Source organism: Ixodes scapularis, unplaced genomic scaffold (assembly GCF_016920785.2).
Source record: "Ixodes scapularis isolate PalLabHiFi unplaced genomic scaffold, ASM1692078v2 PGA_scaffold18__7_contigs__length_3171195, whole genome shotgun sequence".
NCBI classification, from domain to species: Eukaryota; Metazoa; Arthropoda; class Arachnida; order Ixodida; family Ixodidae; genus Ixodes; species Ixodes scapularis.
In genome coordinates, this window is record NW_024609844.1 from 1,290,288 (window position 1) to 1,314,135 (window position 23,848).

General features: G+C 44.4%; 1 protein-coding gene across 10 annotated transcripts in view; it reads right to left on the reverse strand.

Moving 5' to 3' along the window:
- LOC120836590 overlaps window positions 1-23,848 on the reverse strand; it is a 41,283-nt gene that overhangs the window by 3,565 nt on the left and 13,870 nt on the right. For 2 of the 10 annotated variants that reach the window (XM_042290087.1, XM_042290088.1), the window contains exons 2-4: window positions 10,220-10,316; window positions 8,354-8,434; window positions 7,487-7,543 (exon numbers count right to left, since the gene is read on the reverse strand). In XM_042290087.1, the coding sequence (XP_042146021.1) occupies window positions 7,513-7,543; window positions 8,354-8,434; window positions 10,220-10,316 (209 nt within the window). In that variant the 3' untranslated portion in view covers window positions 7,487-7,512. Of the gene's footprint in view, window positions 1-7,486; window positions 8,533-10,219; window positions 10,317-12,546; window positions 12,588-23,848 lie in introns of those variants that run through there. The other 8 variants (XM_042290085.1, XM_042290086.1, XR_006077700.1 and 5 more) reach the window with 6 other exon arrangements.

The following is a 23,848-nucleotide window of genomic DNA, read 5'->3' on the forward strand; positions in this document are numbered from 1 at the left end:
TGGCCGATTTCCCTATTGAAAGTCCAATCAAAGATTGTGCCACGCCCCTCTTTCTGTGCCATGGCGCAGAACACCAGGGGGTGCCACCATGCGCGGCTTCGAAAAGTCAGTCCGCCGGGAAACCGTCACTCGTGATTTACTGTCATGTGCCTTCCCCTGCTGCCTTCCTGTCTGGTGGCACCCTCTAGTGTACTGCACCACAATGCAGAAAGAGAGGCGCGGAAAAATTTTTGATTGTACTTTTACTAGGGAAATCGGCTGCTCTTGAATGTGGTTTCAGGTTTTTTTAGGATGCTTAGAGCCTATATATTGAGTTACAACAATAAATAGACACGGCTGCTATGGTAACTGCAGTGTATTTTGCGGAATACATGTTTTGAAGCTCAGCGTCTAAATGGAGTTCCACAGCACTCTATGGAGCACACAGTTCGTAAACGAAAATCTAGATGGCACTTCGAATTTGGTTTTCACACTAAAACCTAGAAGGTGAGCAGCGAGTTGCGTGCCTGTGACACGAAGACATCAATACTGTGAACGCTGCTCTTCTGGAGCTTGATGGTCACCGTGCACGGCTCACTTTTTAGAGCACTAATGGCCAGGCAAAGCGCAAACCAGAGTGTCGAACCGATATTTTTATTGGTTCGGTTCGGGTTCGGGTTTACGGCTTTCGGTTCAGTTCCGGTTCAGTTCCGGGGCGCAAAAAATAACGGTTCAAACCGGTTCGAACCGGTTAGAACCGCTAAATTGATAATATATTTTCCGCGTTGTTCTGTCAATAGGCGCTATTTATGCCGTGAAACTAACTGCTGTAAACGATCTGATTTTTGCGAGGACCTATTTTTGAGAATTTCGCGAATCGCCTACAATTCGCGAAAAATGGGTCCTGCGAACAATTTCGGTAAAATGTAAACAGATTGAAATTTATATTGAGATTCCACCGCGTCGAGAAAATTACAACCCGCGAATTATTCCAAAACTTCAGCTTTGACCTAAATCGCGAAATATTGAGCCCACGAAAAAAGTCGTTTACAGTATATAGTTTTTTTTATTATTGTTTGTTCAATTCAATTTTATTCTCAGGTACCAAAATTATAAAATTCTGTTATTTATTCCTACACAACAAGAAAGGAAAATCTACATTAACATACAAAACGTCGTGTTTATACGACTCAACATCCCTTCGTTTACCAGAGTCACATATATTGTACCTGAATCGAAATGTTTTCGGAAGTGAAGTAGGTTGCCTAAAATACCCGTGATTGGTACAACTTTGTATCGCAGTATTAGATGTTGAATCGTGGTTTTGCCCTTGAACTAAGGAATTAATTACAGTGAATACAATCATGAAATGGGCACCTCGTCGCCATATATATCATGACATGTGTTTTACGGAATACGTTTCACAATATATATATGATGACGAGACGACTGAGCTTAAGGGAATATAATTTTCAAAATGTCACGAAAGTCACGGGACAAGTCCTTCTAGTCTATATTTTATAGGAACACTAAGCGACAATCGCAATGCTTGTTTTTCTAACTAGCATATTGTTTGCTCTCAGCACCATGATGCGGGCGACGAATCATGCGAAAAGGAGTGGCTGAAATTGTTCACTCTAACCTATGAGCACCTTAGTACTGAGATCGTATCTGACCTAAAACAGTGCTTACCCATGTGAACATTTTCTTATATTGGATAAACTGGCATAGCCTGGATGTTGAGGTTTGCTCTTGACAAAATGCAGGTCAATTTAATTTGCAAATAAGCATCACCCTCGCTAATTGATGATTTTTGTTAAATAGAACAAAGTGGTATTTCATGCTCTACTCAATTCGGAAGCTACCTAATTGGACACTTTCTGAGAGTTTAAGTGTGCAATCGTCATAGTTCCACCATTCGTTCCAGTAAAAAAAGTCGATAGTAAAAACACATAAAAAACGCGATAATAAACTTCTATATATTTGAGAAGTTATATATGCGTGAGGAACACATATAGTTATTTAAATTAGCTTCAAAATAATAAAAAAAAAAAACATTATTTAAATCTTTTCAAAATCACCTATACGTGTCTGTAGAGGATAAAAGCGCCGAAAAATATTTGCCGAACATCTTTCAGATAATTTAAAGGCGCATTTACTTATATATCTTGGAGGTGAGAATCTTCTATTTATGCTGCCGAATCTTCAGACAGGAATTAAGTATATTTTTATTGTCATCGATAAATTTGACTTTATGAAGTTCACATAACCGCCTGAGACCGACACGGAAGGACGATACTCGAAAATACGCCAGCTGTTGTGTCTTCGGCAACGTGCTTTTGTTAGCTGTTTTGCAGTGTAAAATAGTGGGTTGCAGGGCATGCCAAAAAACACTGTGGTCACATGATATATCGGAAGGCAAATACACGAAATGTGCAGAAATAAGGAGATGACACGCAATTTTTTCTAAATAATCCCTTACACAACGTTTTCCTGCAAAAAGAAATGCATAGAAATGCATAAAATGATATTCCTAATTAAACATAGATTCCGCGCAGGGCAAACAAAGATTTTTTAGAATCCTAATATAAATCACTTTTGGGCATCAGCTTGCCTCAGCTCGAAACGTCGCGGGATACTACCTCGGGAGGCTAATGTTATCTTAGGTTTTACGTGCACTTGTTTTGAGACCTTACTTCATGACTCTGTTCTTTATCAGTCATGTGCTCCAACATTTCATTAGGCTGCCGTATATCATCGCGAGACTACTATAAATACTACACAACTTTACACATTGGACGTCTACTGCTGGTGTTGCGAACGTCGCACTTCACCAGAAAGCTGAAGTATTTAACATGGTTTGCACGTGACGTAATCGCACTAGATACTGGTTGTCATTGCGAGTTGTTCTTGCTGAGAAAATAAAATCCGGTTTGGCAAAATGCACGCTGCAAAAGTTTCGCGCTCAGTGCAAGCTATGTATTTGAGAGGCACACATTTTTCTTGTTGGTACATCGTCGTTAGGCACGGCGGAGTATCTGGCACGACGAAAACGTGCTTTCTGGCAAGAGTGTTTTTACAAATAAAAGTTGTACCAACTACCCGTCACCATCGTTTCCAGGCCACGCTTTCTAGTCTGCGCCGAAAATGTGGGGCAGAGGAATCTTTACGACACAGTATGCTTTAAAACTACCCCCTCCCCACTCCCTTTTTTTTTAGTTGCTCCTCAAGATACTTTTTATTCCTCAGGGATTGCCTGCTCCGTATTGAGTGGTGTTCACTCGACAATTATATTTGTGTCACTTGTTAACAGTAATTCTTCCTTGCTTTAACTTTGCACCAAACTGTGAAGGTTAAACAAAATACAGGGCGGTCGAAACTTGGAGAACTTGAGAGCGACACTCCTGTGAGACTTAGAGCGGCTGCCAACGTTCGGCTATCCCCGTGAGGCCACTAGGATCTTTCTTTTCAGGTATCCCTTCCGTACACACTAATAGTTCCATGTAACGTCCGACTAATACGTCACATTTAGACCCTTTAACACTTCTATTCTCGGGACAACTTTCTGAGGCAGTTCAGCAATAATGAAAACATGTTTGGGAGCCTCAATGGTGTGCATACATGTAAAATGGGTCGTGCAGCATCTTTTTTTTTTTTTTACCTTAAGTTCAATAAATACCGCTAAGTTGTAATCCTTGACGTTGATAACTTGCAAAAGCATCCATTAGTTTGCCCCTCCGCGAAATGGCAGACAGTCGAAAGAAAGAAATGAAGCAGCTTTCCCCTCCTCAACTCACAATTAGAACTATCAGCCACGTGATCTGATCCTAATATATACACCGTCAGTGTTTATCATAGTCATACGCAGGGTTGGCAAAGCAGAGAGCATGGGCTGATCTTCAGATATAATTTTAGTTGGGCTATAATGCCCGAGCCCCACTAAAGCGACAAACAGAAACAAACGACAGCGGCTGGCCTTAAACCAGAGTATTTCGCGATTTGACAGGCTTTGTAGAATAAAGAAGGCTATGCTCAAACACGAGTATCATGCACACGATGGTACCATTTGCAGGCTTGTAAACACTCGTGCTAACTTCGCGAGCACCGAACAACTCAAAGCCGTATAGAGGTACCATCGCGAACATGCTGCATGTGTCTGAGGCTTGTCGCTTTCGTTTGTTTCTGTTTCTAGCTCTAGTGGGACTCGGGCCCATCATAATCTTTGAGTTGAACACGAGCGTTACCCGAATGTTTGGCGATACTGGTTGTCATGAACCAGAGCATTTGACTCGGGATCATGACAATCGGGTACATCATGGTGTCACGTGACTCTCAGTGCGAAGTTGTGATGTCATGTGACGTCACGGTATCAACAACGTTAATAGATCTAGCGACGTCCTCAATTCGAATCGACTTAACGCGGTGAGTCACGTGACGTCACGGGGTCACGTGATGCGACATTACTTGACAGCACGTCTTGACATCATGACGTCACGTGACATTGTGACACATGGCTAATCATGGTGCCAATAAGAAAGCGCCGCAAAAAACCAGGATTTATTATACACTGCAATTCTGTATATGACGATTTGATCAATACGTAGAGGAATACACGTGCCAATAATAATAAATTTGTAATACTAACAAAAAAAAATACCGTGAACCGTTTTGAACCGGTTACCGTTATATTTTTTTCCGGTTCAGTTCCGGTTCAGTTCCAAGATGGCGGCGAAGATTTCGGTTCGGTTCAGTTCCGGTTCGGCTAAAAATAACGGTTCTGTTCCGGTTTTCGGTTCGGTTCGGTTCCGGTTCGACACCCTGGCGCAAACACAATATCTTCATCACCCTCTAAAATATGTTGCCACAAACAGTGACGTGGTTGGTGTCTAAAACGCGCTCACACACCACAAAGCTTTGGAAGTTGGGGTTTCTGCAACTTTTAAATATCAGTATGCTCGTTTTTCTACCACGCATCAATATCTCCGTCACCTGTAATATGATCCTGCCCTAACTGCTTTGCATTTGTACACAAATGAGTCATTTTTAGCGCAGTGACAAGCGTGAACAAGCAGGTGCATGTGAAATCCTGGAGAATCTATCTTCGTCTCTTCTGCCATCTTGGAAGTACCGCCTTGCCACGTATGGGGCATTGGAGTTGCAAATACGGGATATTAAGCAATGACAGAAAAATATCAATTGAATTGAAAATGTCGACCAGCCACCCCTTGATCGATCTTATTTGAAATCACCCTTAATGTTTTTGGCACAATTCAGCAACAGCCAATATGTTTTAGTTTTGTAGAAATCTTCATCACATAAATTACAAATTGGCAGAGTGTATACACCGACGTGCGGCGTGCTTTGTTTATCAACACAACGGCAAACTCGCGCATGCGCAGAAGGTATGTGGACAGAAGCGGCCGACCTCTGTGTTTTTGCCATTGCAGTATGTGGTCTACATTTGTTGGTGAGGCTGCACAAGGTGCCTGAATTTCATTTGTTCTTGCATTTTCTGCCAACGAACCTCGTATGTGATGCTAGACTATTTGGGCTAGCTACCGGACTTTGAACGGCAGTGGTACAGACAAACTGCATTGATGGCATTGCACAGACAAACTGCGTTGATAGCGTTGCCTCTGACAATTCTAATGGGCACTTTGACAAAAAGTTGGTGTGCCACTAAAGTCAATGGCTTATGTCGTCATTTATCTGGCGCCTTCAACAAGCTAGTACACAGCTGGCATGATTCAGTCATACAAGTCTCTTGATCTGTAAAAATACAGCACGAGTATAAATGCGCATAACCCTTTGAAAGAACCGCATAAATTGCTACCTTGACCTATCGTGCTACGATTTACTACAGAATTGATCTAGATGGTGCAGCTCAACCTAAAAGTTTGAGCCCCCCCACAGCTAAGGAAACAACACTTTTTATGGGTGATTGCCCACTCCTTTTGGTGCAATATCATCAAACAGCCTTTTGGGCCACCGTGGCATTTATTACGACTGAAAAAATGAGGGAATGGGAAGGAAGTAAACTTGGCTTATGTATTATCTGTCTCCCTTTGCCAAAATAGACAGTGGCCTAAAATGTAATTTGGTTTTCACACGTAAACTATTTTTTTTTTCTCTTACTAAAGTGAGCTCTGTTCATTAATATAGCTAGAAATGGCCAATTTTATTGAAAAAAAAAAAAAAAAAGGTTTATGTGCAGGCAAGCTGACGGTTGACACTGTGGTCAAAAAAGGGGAAAAAAAAATTAGAAGAGATAGAAAAAAAGGGACAGACAATGTCACAATTATATTCCACCTGTGTGCTAAATTACATTGGTCCGAGCTGTGCACATTATTAGTTTGTACAAATATCACCAATGACGAGTCACATTCGTCCACCCTCATGCTGTGCTGCTCTCTGCGTCAAAAACAAGTTACGTTCAAAAATTGGTTTCGGTTTCTATTTTCAACCTAAAAAGGTGCTGGAAAAAAAAAAGCGTTTTGCACTTTTGCAATGTGTTTAGCCTGACAGCAGTTGTTGGCCTGGCAACATGAATTTAAAATGGCGACACGCATGAGGAATGCTAATGGCGGTGATGGTTCCCAGAAAAAGAGCTGTTCCTAGCAGCAGTTCGGACGGCAGCGATGCTGAAGATCCCGAATTTGTCTTCAGAGTGAGTCTCACATTGCCTGTGAAGACAAGACGGCCTCAGACGACGACGAGAGTGACCATGAGAACGTGCTTCTGAAGACTTCAGATAAAGTAGGTCGACTCCTTTCACAAGAGGTAGAAAAAGTTTGCGGGAAAACGCATAGGAATCCTGCCACTGAATGTCAATATGGTAGTGTTTATAATATTCCTTTGGCACCTGGGTTTTCATACATAGTTTAAACTGGATGTTATGTTAATGAGCAAATCATAGAGCACAAAAGGTGTGTTCTCCTGCAATCCCCAAATTCAGAAACTGTAGTACATTTACAAGTTTGCAACAGTTGTCATCCGAATTGGATGGCCACCACGGTGATAAGCCGAGCGAGATCAGTTCAAACGCGCGGTAGAAGAAACTCTTAGTATTGGTTCTGCTGGTAATTGTGTAAGTGTCTCGTCTATGGTGATTCACAAGCAAGTACAAACTTTTTGACCAATGCAATTTTTTTTTTTGTCAGTTGCTTGACCTTGGCACGTATGGATGCGTCGAGTGCATTTCTTTTGTTTGCTCTTGCTGACAGTCTGGGTGTGTGACTTGGTGTGAGGGTTCTTGGCGTTGACTGTGGTGTACCGTTATAAAAGGGTGTGGTTTTAGAATAAACCTTCAGCTGTGTTCGAGACGGTGTGTGTGTGTGTCATCCTTTTTTTCGTGTCCTTTTTCCTTCTGGTGTTTCAGTTTTTCGTCTGCAATTCACCAGCTTGCTTTTACTTTTACTCTCCTCTGAGTTATCGCTTTTTAGAATGCTGGCAATTGAATCTCACCTAGCCCGTTACAAACTATCCCGTGCACACAGGGATGACTTACATGATTATGCTTCCTGTAGCAGATCCTCATGCTTGTGGTCGCCAGTGGTCACTCCCTCTTGGCTCACAAAACAATGAAACAGTGATTATAGGCACTTATTAGCAAGAAAACGATTATATCCTAAAGCATATAAGTCACATACTAAAATAATTTGGTATGTCGCGGGAACTGCAACTTTCACATTCCCGTGCAGCAGTATGCAAAATAAAAAATAAGCATGTAACAGGCAACTTGAGGTATTATGGTTACTCATTAACTTAGAGGTAACCTGTCTGCATAAATTTGAAATTAAATTGGCAAGCTCTGGCCATTAAAACTTTTCCAATTAAGACCAGCTGATAACATAAGCCACCTGTTGGAGAATGGCGAGCTCGAGCACCTCTTGACATTCTCCAAAGCGGAAAAAGCTGCACATTCTCGTGCAGTAATACTATCTAAAAAAAAGTGCCGGTTTCAGCGAGGGGCACGCTTATAAACGAGCATTTCGAGGCACTATGGTTGCCCGTTAATTTAGAGACAACCGTTCCGGATCAACTGAAATAAAATTGCCAATCCCTGGTTGTTAAAAAAGCGTTACGATTAAGGTCAGCATATAATGCCTCGCCTAACGTAACCTGTTGGAAGATGGTAAGAGATGCCCCTCTTGCCTTTAGCTCGAGCCTCTCGTGACATTCTCCAAAGTGGAAAGAAATCCAAGCTGTCCAACACGCCATTCCTTTTTGCAAGAAGAATACTGCCCCTTTTTTGTAGTCCAATTGTCACGACTACTGATTTGCAAAGTAGTCATGCTCCTTGAGGGCCAGCACAGACATGCTCGGAACATCCACATGGAGCTGAGCGGATGCTGCTCCTTCTGTAGGAACTCACCTGGCTACAAGGCCCTGCATGATGTGCTGCTGCTCCAAGCTGGTGGGAGGTTTGCCATGCATGGGACCAGAACCAGGGCGTCTTTTGGGGGGGAAAGTACCGTGGTTGTTTTTCCATCTTTTTTTTGTGAGGGATTACCCTAGGTTTTGGAGAAGTCTCATCTGGAACAGAGTCAAGTACTTCTTGGGCCTTGGTACGGTATTTCAACACCAAGGAGCTTGAAGAGCTTGTCAATTTCTTCCTGGAGAGGGACTTGTTCAGTCCACTTATTGTTAAACATATGTTGTCCTTTGAATTTGGTTGAGTCTTCTCCATCCCTACCTCAATACCCTGCCGAATGTCATCCAAGAGGGACTGTGGCTCATCATCTAACGTAAAGCCTGTTGCTTCACGTGTTGTTGATGGCATTTCTACACCTGGCTCAGTGTCGGCCTCCTCCACGGTCGTCACATGAATCCCCAGGTAAGCTACTGCGTGAATATGCTTGCACATTGATGATGAAATCAGGCTGTCATTGCAAGTGCACTTGTAACTGTCGATAAAGATATCACAGTCCCTGCAACGAAGCACGCAACTCTGGCGGGGGTCGCCCTTCTCAACATGGTAGCTTCTCTCTGTCTGGGACTGAGACTTTACAAGTCAGCCATTGCCATTTTGCAGCTGTTCTACATCTGATGCTGGAATTTTCATCCCCTCCTGGTGCCTCCGAAAAAGGGCTGCATCATGCCGATTCGTTTTTCCTTTTACGAGCGACTTGGGACGCTTGTAGAGCCGGTCACGGCTCAGTTCGAAGAGGATCATCAACAGCTTGTCAAGCCTCTGGTTGTGAGTTCCATGCATTAGCGTGACTTCAGGTCCTTGTACATTGCCTCCAAGTGGTTGGTAGTATTAAAAGGAATGCCCTTTCTGAAGCAGAGCGCCCACTGTTAGGCTCTGCCACCATGGTAGTGCCCAAAGTACTGAAGAAACTCCTGTACTTGTTGAATTAGTTTTGGATCAGCCTCTTCACTTAGTTTCTGACACGGGAAGCCTGTCGGAGGTCGTTGGAATTGACCCTCATCTTTGCAATTTCTCAGCGCCCACAACTCGTCGCAAAGACGGTCACGGGTTTGCTTATATCTTGGACTGACTGCAACTTCAGAGCCCAGTCGTGGCTTACATGCCACGAGCAGAGCATCCAATGTTGGGCACAGCCCATCACTTCCTCCCATGCATTACCTTTATGGCCTTAAGGAGTGTTTCATAGCCTTGGTGTCTAGTTACTTTGAGATCAAATATGTGCATGGCATGCCTGACTGATCTTCTGCAGCTGTCATGAGTCTTCAGTTGCAGATTGTGGCCATTTATATTATGAGTGTAGTCAATGCACAGAAACTTGGGGCCAAGCTTTGTGAGGCGTTCTTTCTGAGGGACAGTCATCAGGGCAAGCTCAAAGCTCTCTTTTTGTTTTCCTTCCTCCATGTCAGTACAGGACTGGGGAATCTGACTTTGTTCAGTGCCGTAGCTCTTTCGTCAAAATTTCATGGTTGGCGGAGATGTTGCCAATGTCTTTCATTGAGAGCAAATGTAGCCTGCCCATCTCACTGCCAGCAGAAGAATGTGCGTCCACCAGATCTTTACGGGCGGGGATGCCTTGCTTTAGTTTATCAGCTAAAGCCTCCTTCTCAGTCGTAAAGAGGCGCTGGTGCTTCAGTTCCTTCGGGTGGCCGTAGTGTTCTGCCTGGTACTCTACTGTCACCTTGCCATCTTTCTCTGTAGCTTGAATTGTGGCTAAGCATTGCACATTAGTCTTACAAGTGCCCTGGGTTCTCAGTTGTCATTTACCTCTTGCTCTGAAATGATCCAGAGCGGTGGCAGTAGTAATACCTTTTCAGGACACCCTCATCTCGTCCCTTGGGTCCGTCGTGGAGAATGAAGCGAACATGCTCTCTGCCATCCTTAGCCTCCCTCCAGTCGCTGAATTCTGGCAGGCAGAGAAGAAAGAAAGCTTAAAATGAAATGGCCTGAATTAAGAGTGGTATGTCAGTCACATCATATACCCCCTGCTTTAAAACATCTTCATGTTTGTTTCACTAAATGTACATCCCAATCAGACTTTTAGCTGTAGCATGCAGTCCATGGTTTTTTTGTGCTCCCAATGCCCACATAGTAGGTGCACTCCTAAACACTACGGTCTGCAAGAACAGGTTCACTGCACCCCACATGTGTAGTGTTTGCAAGTGCACCTGCTATGTGAGTGACGAAAGAACAAAAAAAAAAAAAAATATGTTTTGCATATTCATAAGTTCAATGCAAGTGCGCACTACAATGGAGAGGGAGCACAAGTTTCTTTGGCTCCATGTCGATCGCGCATCTTTCACAGAACATTTTAAATCTACGGTTAACCAAACACTAAGAATTTTATTCGCGAATCGATTCATCCGAGAGCTTACTATTTTATTTGTATTCCGATATTAAAGTATTCATACACCCCTAGAAAAGAGTCAAGTCTCATTATAGTGGCAGTCACAAGAGCAGCTGAAAAACCCCAGTGTGTTGGTACCATGTAAACTGTAGACGTGAGATATATGCTTACCATAAAATTCTGAGAGATGCCCCAGCCTCGAAAGGTAAGCCACCCCAGTTTTTGGCTTCATTTGCTTTTTTTTCTTTTTAGTTAACTATTGGGGAGATAACGTGTCTAGTTATTGTGTCGAGTTAGCTATGGCAAGATATAATGAACCATTGCCGACTGGCAAGTAGAGCCATTATTGCTTCACACTGCAAGTGAGCCCACTCCTTAATTTGAGCCATTTTTTTTAATTCATTTTAGGTGGGCTATCTCTCGGGATATTAGAGTAACACTATGACCCCTCTGCTTCACTCCCCAGGTAGCCATACTCCCATCATACATACCTGTGGCAACGGCCAAAGCCGCTACAATCAGGTGTGCTAGGTTTGTGCTTAAGCTTATGTGCTTAAGCTTACACTGAGCAGCCGAGCAGATAGAGCTCCGCGGCTCGTGCGCATGAACTCGTGCCTTGCGCCCGTGGCTAGAACGTACCCGGCTCTGAGCCGATCGTCATATTAAACCTCTTCTTCTACCTTGCTATCGTGTCACCTTTCCTGACGCAACTTGCAACATGGTGTCAGAAGTGGGTTGCGGAAGTCGTTGAGAGCGGAGATGCTCAAGAGCCACGTATAGAATGTGAAGGCAATCTTCATTCACAGACGAGAAGTGGCCGATGCGTCAAGGCTCCCCTGAGACTTTGACTCTTCTGTATGGGGGAGATGTTGGCTACACTGAGCAGCCGAGCAGATAGAGCTCCGCGGCTCGTGCACATGAAATCGTGCCTTGCGCCCGTGGCTAGCACGTACCTGGCTCTGAGCCGATCGCCAAATTAAACCTCTTGTTCTACCTTGCTATCGTGTCACCGTTCCCTGGTGCAACTTGCAACACGACTTGCAACACTATCCACAAGCTTTAGCGTCAATGCACGAGAACAAGTGTTGGCTCGAGGAATAAAAATTGACATTCTATTTTATCTTAAAAAGGGCTCGGACATTCATTCAACTCTTTCTCGACCTAACGTAACGAGGAAGTATGTTACCGCACAAACAATTCAGTGCTAAATGAATTGCATGTGGTAAAATACTCCTTCAGGACATTATAAGGTATATACACTGGAAGTATGGCTATTCCCATGCACAGGTGTGCTTTAGGAGGCGATCCTGTTGATGTCCTGATGTGAAAGTCATGCTTGTAAAGTAACATGGCTTAAAGAAAGCTGAAGTGGTTCCTAAAAATATAGTTGGAGGTCAATTCTTGCCTGGTTTTACCCCATGAATCCAAATATGACAATTATTTGGTGCAAAATTGTTGGCAAATGCAAGATATCCATGTTTCACATTCACCGTTTATGACGTCAAATATGGGTTTTCGGCTACACAGCGCATGCCACTCCATAAAGGGTCCCTTTCATTTCATCGAAACTCGCTTCATAAAATTATGTTTCGTGGACAACTTTTCATGAACACACGTTTCGTCAACACACTCGTTTCATTGATGCTTGTTATGCGAATTGCACGCTGTAGGGACATTTCGTCTTGCGTGTATCACCGGGGTATGCATTAACCCACCCACCCGCCTGCCTGCCTGTCTGCCTGCGTTCACGCTGCTTCGCGGCGGCTCATTACAAAAAATGTTAACCCACCTTACCGACACTGCACGAGACTGTCGCAGTGACAGTCTCATGCAGCTTATTACAGAAAAAAAGGTAATCTGAGCTGTCGATGAAACGTCGTGCAATGAACTGATTGCCGCTTCTCCAGGAGTACTCTGAGTTGCATAGCTTTGATCAGTGCAGTTGGTGCGCAAGCTTTTTGAGGACCGTGCACCTGCAGAACAAAAGAGCTCTGTATACGACGTCACAAACTACCACTTTGAAAGCACTTTTCAGAGGGGAACGAAAGAATAAACTCTTACCGCACAGCAAGTTTCAAAGGGATACTTCAACGAAATTTGAAATATTCCCGTCGTGTTCAAAAATAGGTTGAATATGATCCACAATATCTGTAAATGACAATTGCACGTTTGTATTTTGAGCCTGGTGGCTATATTTTTCGTTATAAACGGCCCACTCTGGCAAGCGCTGGGAGAAGGCCCAGCGGAGACCACGTGACATCCAACGCAATCGTGACGTAGGTCGTCTCAAGACGATCAAAGCTACGGCGAGGCTGACGTCGAGAGGATGGCCTAGTCGTTCCAGCCACCGAAGCGGCTGCTTTTGTAGGAATTTTGAGTGACGGGTTAATCTTCTGTAATCTTGAAGGGGGACAATAGCGACTTCTGCGACACACAAAAGGCATTCTCGGGAAGAGGGGAGTTCCTCCTGCCCCTCTTCTCTCGTCGTGGCCGGAAGCGAGACGACCTCCGTCACTAGCTGTCAAGGTTCCTAGACGGGCATTACAAGCGAGGCGTTAGCGACATCCACCAGCTGCTCTTTGTTAATCGTTTAATTTGTTTTAAAATTCCTTTTTGAGACTTTTTTAACAAGATATTGGTATGTTCTATGTGATACTGCTCTTTTGAACACATATAGACCAAAAAAATGAGCGCCGAAATTTCGTTGTAGTATCCCTTTAAGCATCTCGAAAACAATTTGCACAAAAGACGAGAGAGAGACAGGACAAGTGGCACTATCGAAAAGAATGTGTCACTCATTCAAAGAAAGGCATTGTTGCATTTTGATGCTCTAGAAAGATGAACAACCCTCTAGAAGAGAAAAGGAAAGAAAAAAAAAAATTAACAAACCGACTTTCTTCTCGTACTTCTCTTAGCACGCATTAAACAGTCAGTCGATACTAGATGGTAACGCTTGTTGCCATTTCTGTTCTTATCCTCTTCTTTTGCAATGTTTTCGAGATGACCAAACCATACCTCGGCAAACTCACTCACAAACTCATTCATTCACGCTCACTCACACTCACTTCCTAATTTTGAGTGAATTTGAGTGACTCTCTGATATGACTCTGAGTTCGTGATATGATATCGAATGACTCCGTGATATGAGTGAGTTCGTGAGGTGATATCGAATGACTCTGTGATATGAGTTTGAGTTCGTGAGATGATATCGAATGACTCCGTGATATGAGTTTGAGTTCGTGAGATGATATCGAATGACTCCATGATGAGTTTGAGTTCGTGAGATGACATAGAATTACTCTGTGACATGACTGAGCTCGCGAGATGATATTGAGTGACTCCGTGATCTGAGTTCGTGAGATAATATCGAATGACTCCGTGATCCGAGTTCGCGAGATGATATCAAATGACTCCGTGATATGACTTGAGTCCGAGAGGATATTGAGCGACTCCGTTGTCTGAGTTCGTGAGATGATATCAAATAACTGTGTGATATCACTGCATGATATGATATTCAGTGACTCCGTGATATCACTCCGTGAGGTGATATTGAGGGACTCCGCGTTGAGATTGTGCGTTTAACTGCTTCTCAGAAGTAAAACAGAGTGTGCTTTATTTGGATCTGGAAACTTCAAAACAAGGTGCCTAGGGCTTTTTTTTCTAACGAATGTGATTGGCCTTGGGGTGAGAACGTTTCTAAGAAAGGTGCAGACTGGGAGAAGGGGCTGCTGCAGCTGCAATGCCGGCCGGTGGAGCGACCGGAGTCAGACCATTCTTGATTTTTAAGAGGGGGAGGAAAAAGGGGGAGTCAGGGTCCCTCGATCATTCCCAGCTGGCGGGTCGAGGTCGCAGCAGCGTAAGGCTAACGTCGCACTGAAGACCTCATGGCGCCTCATAGGAAAGGCGTATGAGGGAGCGTTTTGTGCTGCCGTACCATACGTGAAAGGGCTTCGCTTGCGTGCGCCTGCCGTGCACTGTGCAATTGACCTTTTCGGCGTCACGTGGGAATTTTATGCTGTCCACCATACAACGACTGTGCATTTATTAGTCTCCTTTTTTTTTTTCTTTTTTGCCTTCTCGCTCGGTCCCTCTCTAAGATAGGCTTTTGTGCATGCGCATAAAAATATTCCTCCTGGACATGATTATTTTTGTGTGTTTTCCCGCGCTATACGGGCGGTCTGCTCGAACAATATCACCCAGCAGACGCCCTTTTGAACAGTGCTTATAGTTTCTTTTAGCAAGCGCTAAAAGAACTCATAATGGGCCTGCTTCTGAAACAAGAACGCTGTGGTCACAGCGTTCTTCTTTTTTCAATAACGTGGTCTGGGACCGCAGTAATGAAGCGAATTCGACGGAACACATGGAACCAGAAAGCGTAGGTCGAACAAAGCCGAAGCTTAAAACAAAAGCGTGCAGAAAATGCCCGAATGCACTGCACAACTTCGTGTGTGAGTCAGAAACGTACAATTGGCACGTACACGACTCGCGCTTTGACTTGACAGTGAAAATAGGTATAGACTGCCCGATCAAGCAAGGAATACTAAAGGCGTGTTTGTTAACATAAAATTCGCGTAACGAAATAAATTTCAATGACGTAGCACTCGTGTCCGACAGAACGTGAGCTGAAAGCTTCGGCTCTTTCTCCGGCTTTACGAGAGCCCGTCCTCGAGCAGGGAGCTCGAAGGCCTGGGTGCGGTACAACCTAAAAAATGTCAATGCGCTTGGTAGTAACGTGCATCACGCAGGAGAGTGATGGAACCTAGGCGCGAGCTTTCACTCCACGTGCTCTAAGCTACGGTGCGTTAGTTACAGCAATCCACAGTGGCGGCTCCGCGAATAATGAGGCCTAACCTAAAAATGAAATCCGGACTTTTACAGTAAGTAATGGTTGTGCTGTCTATTGTCACGTCACAGATTTCATTTTAGGTATAACCTCGTCATTTGCTGAGCTGCCTCTATAATTGGAGTGATTAGCTGGCTTTCGAGTGTTTTGCGTGAAAACAGGCGCACATTCATTTTATTGCCTTGCGCCTGCTACCTGAGAGGGCGGCCGAGTTTGAGTGTACGAAATAAACTTCACAGGGCGAACGGGCAGTCCCACCTTCCTTTCGCTTAACCAAAAGATGTGCTGCCATTAATGCGGATGGTGATGAACATACACGGTGTATCATGTGATGAAGAGAAATAAACGAACAAAAACACAAAAAAGGTCAATTATTCCAGTCCCAGATGCAGCGCTCTTTTCACGATTGTTCCCATACCAATAAGAAACACACACAAGGAAATACATTGCAACCGATTTTATTGAAAATATATACATTCAACAATAATTCAGTTCTGTTTATTTACATTCAACATTCATTTACTTTATTTACTTTTTACTTTATATATGCAAAACAAAATATATACAGTACTGTATGCAGTTCAAAAAATACACTTCTGCTTGTCGCATTTCTCTGGCCTATTTATTTCCGTTTCGATTTAACGTGCTCAGCAACCAGAATCATCTGTTCAATTGTACGCGGCTGTAAAGACGCCCGGCGGGCCCTCTGTAGTGCTCCTGAAGTAGAAAATAATCTTTCCACGCCACCAGACGAGGCTGGAATGCCCATGCATATCGACGCCAGTCGCGCAAGCTTCGGATAATTTTCTTCATTTGCTTTCCAAAACACTAGCACCTCGTCGGTTGAGTATCCCGTGTTCAGATAGCTATCCAATTCAGACAGCTGCCCAACTTCTTCCACCGGACTCAGCATGTCTAAAACCCCGTATAAGTCTTCGGCTGCCCAAAGAGATGGAAGCGCTGCATCGGCTGACGATGATGGACCAGCAGCTGGTTCGGGAGCCATGCTCTGTTTGTTCGCAGAGTTCTGAAACAAAAAAAACACGCAGGTTGACGTATTAGCTTTTCTAAACTAACATTTTCCTTTGCTGAGTCATCGAATGTAACGTAATCGCGGTCTTTAATTGCAGCAATCGCATACTTCCGCAGCACAGTGACAGTAATTGAGTTCGAGATCAGCTAGAATGGTTCTATAAAGATAGTATGATTTCTAACCTTCTCAAGATTTTGGAGGAGTCTCTTCACTTTCGCTACCGCATCAGCCGGAGTTGGTTTTCGCAACCCCTCTGCGAACGTTGGTTGAAAAACCCTCAGCTTTAGCCTTGGGTTCAAGACGCTTCCAGCGACGAGCAAATCATCCTCCAACAGCGGTTTGAACCTGTCACTAAGCTCGCCCAGGAGCCTCTTTTGAAGGTCAGCGAAACTGAAAGAAACGCGAAAAGAGACTTCGGTTAGGTGTTACCACGATCGTAGGTGGCAGGGTTCAATACAACTTCGAGTCAATATTGTACATACTCTATGTTCTATGTATTAGGGAGTTTTAGCATACCGCTGCCACCAGCGCTACCAGCACCAGCACTACCGCTACCACCAGCACTACCGTAAGTTCGAGCGTGGCTTTGAAGCGTGCTCTTCAGCGCGTGTCCGCTCGGTACGGTAGCCTATGGTAGTGGTATCGGAAGGTTTGCTAAAACTCTAGTGTCATCAGTGGGCCCCTGCATTTAAATAAAAGACAATAAAGCCTTTGAAGTCGTCACTTCCCCGTTCTATTAAAAATAACCATATAAAAGGTTAATAAAATATGCGCACAAATCCACTTATCCCTCTAAGACAGCATGTAAGTCTGTCTCAATATGGAAAATATTCAGCGTAGTAGCGACGAATCTCTTCCGACGGCGCTGGCTCTCGAGTCTATACGCGGCGTCAGAAAAGTCACTGTTGAGCCTTTCCCAAAGCAAGCTATATACCTTCACCATAGGGCGAAGGTAGTCAATTCATGTGCAATATGTTTGCTTCCTAGAGTTCAGCTTAATTACAGGAAACGCTCACACAATTAAAATAGGTTTGTAGCCTCATGGACATGCGCCTGGAGGAATGCGTATTTGCAGCGACTAAAAAGGACTCTAAAATATTGATAGGAAGAAAAAGGAGAAATAGAAAAAAAAAAATGAACCCTGACAGCCATGGCTATGGAAGGAGAAGCCGCGAAATACGGCTGTCCTTCTTACACGGCTGAAGCTGGGAATGGCGCTGCGCTACTTGGTTTGAAGCACTATTCGCCCGACCCTAGAGCAAGGAGAAGTATTGGAATTTTGATTCATAAATTAAACTTGTAATATACACATAATTAAAAAGTAAGTCATATATTAAACTAAAGATAATTTGCACTGCTTTGAAAAAGCAACTTGGGGGGGGGGGGGGGGGGGGTATTATCTGTACGTCAGCGACATTCTAAGGTTCGAAAAATACAGTGCACGTAACGTCTTCGAACTGTGCTGGAGGCCTTGACTCATGATTACTTGTTCCTGCTGAGAAAATCAAATTCGACGGCGCCAAGTGAATGCTGCTTAATGTACGCGCTCAGCAGTAAGGCCACCACAATGGCGGTTGATGTGACGTCACGACAAGGCATGCATTGTTGCCCGATATTACTTTTATAAGAAAAACCGTTGGTTCAAAGCTGCATGCCGCAAGCAACGGAACTACACTAGAAAATATTTTTCATACATTTTTGCGAAGCAAAAAGGTAAAGTAGCGCAACATTTTTGTAACTAAAACAACGATAGTAGGTTGCGTTTTAAACAAAGCAGGAAAGGGAAGTTGGAATCAAAATATTAGCTTGTTGACACCAACTGCGCAATACAGCTGAACTCTAAAGAACGTCTGTGCGTCTACTTTCACGCACAACACTCGGAAAACCAATCAGGGCTACTTACAGAGGCAGCTCAGCGAATGACGATGCCGAAAAATTTGTTTAGACCAAAAAACACAGTTTTGACATTAAGCAATGCAAAACGTCACGCTCGCATTGCTTAATGTGAAAGTAAATTAACGCCCTGCTTACCTAGTTTTGCTGCTTTTCTTTCATTGTCTTTTCTCTCTCGATTTCTTTTTTCAAATTTCTAGAGATGTGCTTATTTGTTGATTTTTTTTTTTTTTTGTGTTCTATCCGTGCATAGACCGTCGCGCAACGAGCGAAATCTGCATGAAGTGGGCGTGCTATGGTTCCCAGGTCAATGAGTTCCCCGCGCTCTGGCATGGTATGGTTTGCGGCTTCCACTTCTTGTCGTTCTTCCCTTTCACGTGACATATGTTTTGCAACAAGAATGACGTTAAAAACGGTGATTTATAACTGCTCCATGTTCTCTTTGGTTTTGGTTTGTTTTAATTTGGCATGGTGGGGGGTGACGACAGCAATCAAAACTGATACCGTACTGGAATTTACGCATGCGTAGCACCAATGATACAAATAAGGTACAAATGAGACGTTATTGCTTAGGTAGCGAAAGGATAGGGCCCCACCACACTAGCGGCCAAACCTGCCGCAACGGCACGCCGGCGGCTGGCTGGCATAGCGCTTGGAGCTCAATTCGGAGCAGTGCAATGGCACGCGCCTTGGCATTGCACTGCGTTGCGTTGCGGCAACGTTTACCGCTACTGTGGCGGGGCCTTTAGTGACGTTGTTAAACGCTGCAGATGTGCAATTTAGCCTTTGCAGTACGACTGCTAACCTGGGTCTTTAAAGGGGCAGTGCAATGATTTTAATGTTGAAATAATTGGCTGTTTCTATTTTTATTGTTTATGCAAGCCCAAATGTCCAAAAACGCACCACCTTTCCCCGAAAGACTGCTATTCTGCTGCGTTACGGGTCACGCAAACTAAAATGACAGCGTCTCTGGGGGATACGCGGAAGTGAACAAAACCTGTCCCTCTCCGCTGCTACACTCGCAGTCAGCCCCGTGGCGAACCGTCCTTTGTGTTGATCGTTCGCCGCGACCTTCGATGAGGCTAATCCTTCAGAAGTCGACAATCGCGGGGAAAGCGGCTGCTCTCTGAACTACGTAAACCCCCAGCCCCAAGTACATCTCGAAGTGGAGAGTTGAGAGACACTTTGACTTTCGATTTGTTTTTTTTTTTTTTTTGTTTTTTTAAGTAAGAACTAGCGCTCGCAAGAAAATACGGTTTTCTGCTTTTCGTTCCATAGGTGACGCAGATTAATTTCCGCAGTTAATTGGCCAAAGTCTGAAAATGGTTGCACAGCCCCTTTAACGTGCATCACGCACGAACGCGTGCCAGTACGATGCCCGCCTAGTGGTACATATTTGCTGTTCGACACCCCTTTATGCAAATGCGCGAAGAATGACGCGAGGCTAAAGACAACCGCTTAAAAATTTGCAATCTAGAAGCTGATTTTTTTTTTCTTTTGATTTGTTGGTCACAAAAATCTTCTTCTAGGCAGAACAAGAGCAATAGGATGCGCTTGTAATCATACTTTTACACTTCTTAGAGGAAGCATACGTTCGTATTCAAGTTTGCTGAGTTATTGATCGTATAACGTTTTATAAAATATAAAATAAATGTATTTGCTGTGACTGTTGGAAAATGTGAGCTTACTCTTCAGCAGGGTAGTTCTTGATCTGTGCATAGCATGTGCTAACACACAAATGGACGATCGCCGAAGTGACGCCGTCACCCTGAAGCCAGTCCGTGGCGTCGCCTAGTGGCTTTAGCAGGCCCTGGAGCCGGCCAAGTCTCGAGAGAGTGAATGTTGGAGGCCCAGCCTCAACTGCCTTGGCCCGATGCGCCTCGTTGTGCTCTTGTACAACCAACTCTACAGCGTCAAAAACGTCTGTCTGGAAATAAAGTAAAATGCAGTATGCCCATTAATACTTATTTAAGCGCGAAACTTCGTGTCACTGTGGTTTTAAAACAGCGTAGTGAAGACGCTGCGCCAGAACACGCTCAACCAAGACACACATGGCGAAGGTAGCCAGTAAATGTATTCCAGCGTACAACGCTGTACGCTGGAATACATTTAGCGTACAACGCTGTACGCTGGAATGCAACTCGACTCCTGCCTCCAGCACTTCGTCCAGTGACGAATTTGTATGCGCTCTCGTGCGAATGAAATGCTATATGCACTAGAAGTAGCCCTACGCTCGCGGCAGTCATGCCCAGAGCGAGCTGTTACTTATCGTGCGTCAATAACGGTAATCTTGAAGGTGCAGAAAGTCAAAAGTCAAATTGGACGTTCGTGTTTATACAGCGTAAGGTCGGTCTGCCAGGTGGGGGCGACACTGGTTCACGCTGTAGATGCGCAATTTCGCTAGTGCAGTACGACTGCTAACCTAGGGACTTTGAAGTGCTCACGCAGTAGTGATACACGGCCTCACGCTATTACGATGCTCATGCAGATCGAAACGGGCAGGGCTGGGGCTCGAACAATCTGCAGAAGCATTGTACAAACTCGCCATGACCACGCGGTCAGCAGAAACGGCACTAGTATGGTGGCCAGTAGATAGAATGATACCACCTATAGACCTTTTTCGCCTGCCTCCGTCTCCAGTCATGTACTCCCGGTTAAGATACAAGCCGCAAAAAAAAAAAGAAAAAAATGGTTATCACTTTAGCATGGAAAAGGTAAGAAAAATATAGTCATGAAGAAACAAGAAAGAGCGACAGTTGCGCTTCGAACGTGGGCACCTTTCAATGGCATAGCAAGAGCAAAACGATGCTTTTGCCCATACTGGAAATCACGCAATTCAAGATGGCTTTCACATACCTGAGTCAGGCGCTTCAGTGCGGCTAGAATGGAGTTCCATCGGGTCCCGGTGGCTGGAACCAGGTCCTTTCCGCAAAGGTCCTTGAGGCGCCCAGTCCAGTATGAAGACCGCCGAAAAATGTTTATCACCCGGTTTACAACGTCGATAAGCTCCTTGGCGGCCTCTTCATTTCGAATCGCCCCGTTCACGGCAAGCTGAAGCGTGTGGGCTGCACATCTGATTCGATGGCATGGACAGAGGGCTTCGGAAACATCGATTTCTGACGTGGAGCACTCCTCTGGGCTGGCTTCCTCTTCATCGATGTCCCCATCAGCAGCCCCGTCGACATGCCACTTGTCGTTCATTAGCATCGACATATTGAAAGCCTTCGTCATGTTCGACGCATTGTCGCAAACAACACACCCGATCTGATCTTTCTGGACACCGCGTTCCAGGAGCTCGTTCTCAAAAGCTTCCCGGATGTGATCGCCAGTATGGTGTCCTGGAAAGTGCTTGAAAGCGAGCGTGCACGTTCTTAGCTCCCAGTTAAAAACAAACTGCACTTTTATCCCTATAATAGAGTCCCTCGTCCTGCTGGACCACAAATCCACAATAAAGTGCAGTGAGTGGAATGCGCACTGCGCGAGATCTCTAGAAAGAGCAGGTACGGCAACTTTTTTTGCCAAATCCTCAAGAATACGACTCATTGTTCTTGGAGACATGACGTTCAGTTCCGGCTTGAGGAAATCAATGAGCCTGTTGAATCCCACGCCTTTTGTGAATGACAGTGGGAGGCCGTCGACGGCAATCATTTCGGCAAGGTGCTGATTAAACTTCTTTTGAAACGCATCTGATGGAGCCAGTTTCTTCTTCGCCTGTTGTTGAAATAGTGTCAGAGTGCTGTCCAACGTTCGTTGTTTCTTGCTCGCTGATGCTGCTGCATACTCTTCTTTGTGGAGCAGCTGGAAAGAAAAAAAAAACACTAATTGTTATATTGGCTAGCGTGGCACAATTATCTTAGTCATTTACAATAATTTAAAGACAAGCCATTTTCTTTAGCGGCCTGACTGGTCAAAACTTTAAATGCTAAAGCTTAGATAAAAGAGTGATTGTGGCACGTGTGATTACCCAAGATGAAGAGAGGAACGTATTTCACACATAATAAATAGGCACTATCAAAGCAATAGACCTTACTAATGTTTACAAAATCAGCCCAGCGAGCGGTCTACACAGTCCAGCACGTGTGTGTTCGTGGCTTGGGAAAGCGATCAAAGCACGCGCCAAACGCACCCACCAGCACCACACGCTCTTTTTTGGAATGGTCTATAGATCTTTTCTGTGTACACTCATCCTCCCCAGCCACCTAATAGGCGTATCCGGTATGGGCGACGAAAAAATAATCCAAGGTTTCAACCTGCCAATAGTACAAAAATAAAGGGGAGGCAAAAAGAGAAAGTGTGACGGTTAGGCTTGTATTCTAAATGCCTTCTATTGGCGTGGCAAAGGCAAAACAATGTTTTCGACATACTGGAAGTGACGTCAATTCAAGATGGCGGCGCACTTGCAGAAAAGGTCTATAGACCTCGCAAATTTACCCAAGCACCAAGGAGCATGCTGGGAACGTAGGTACACGCGCTGCACATGTTGGCTTTATCTGTGTGGAAGATTTGAACTAAAAAAACTAAAATAAGACTTTACGAAGGCACCACGTGCAAAGCGGATTTTCTTTTAGATGTTTTGCTTTAAACAAATTGCCACTGTAGACGCCAGAACGCGCAGCGCGTGTACTGTGTCGTCTGTTTAGTCTGTCGTCTGTTTCGTCCTCTTGTGTGTTTCTTTCGTTTTAAGTCAATGTAGATCACCAACACGCTCAAGTCTTTAATTAACCAGCATGCTCCTTGATGCTTGGGTAAATTAGGAAAGGGTCTATTGGTGCGAGCATATGAAGCGTTAACGTGACCGTGCCAGCAGTTTCGAAAGTGTTGTATGATCCTCGCGGAACGTTACTAATTTTGAGTGTTTGAACTAACGCGTTACTGTATCTGCTATCAAATTACGTTACCCGTTACTCGTTACTTTTGAATAAAAATGGCCGCATGATAGTTTGAAAGCAAAATAATTTTTATTCTGCGCACTACAAAAAGTGGCAAAGAAAGCCCAACAAAGCTATGTATAAACGGCGTCATTTCAAATTCCCTCGGAAGACACTTTCAACGCTCCTACGACCGGGCCCAGAAGACGCGAGATTATCGCTTTGCGGAATTCCTAAGCGTCCTTGGTGCAGTCTTTGTATCGAAGCTACTAAGACCATTGTCGTCGGGCTCTGAAGGAGCAGCCGTCTCGCTGGAAACGGACTTCCAGCTCAGAAGCTGTCGCCGCTCGAAGGATTCTGCCTAATCGTCCCTAACTACTCCAGCTGGTCAAATCCTTCTCTTCAAAATAAATAAATTTTCTTTCTGTCAACAACAGAAAGGATGAACCCTAAA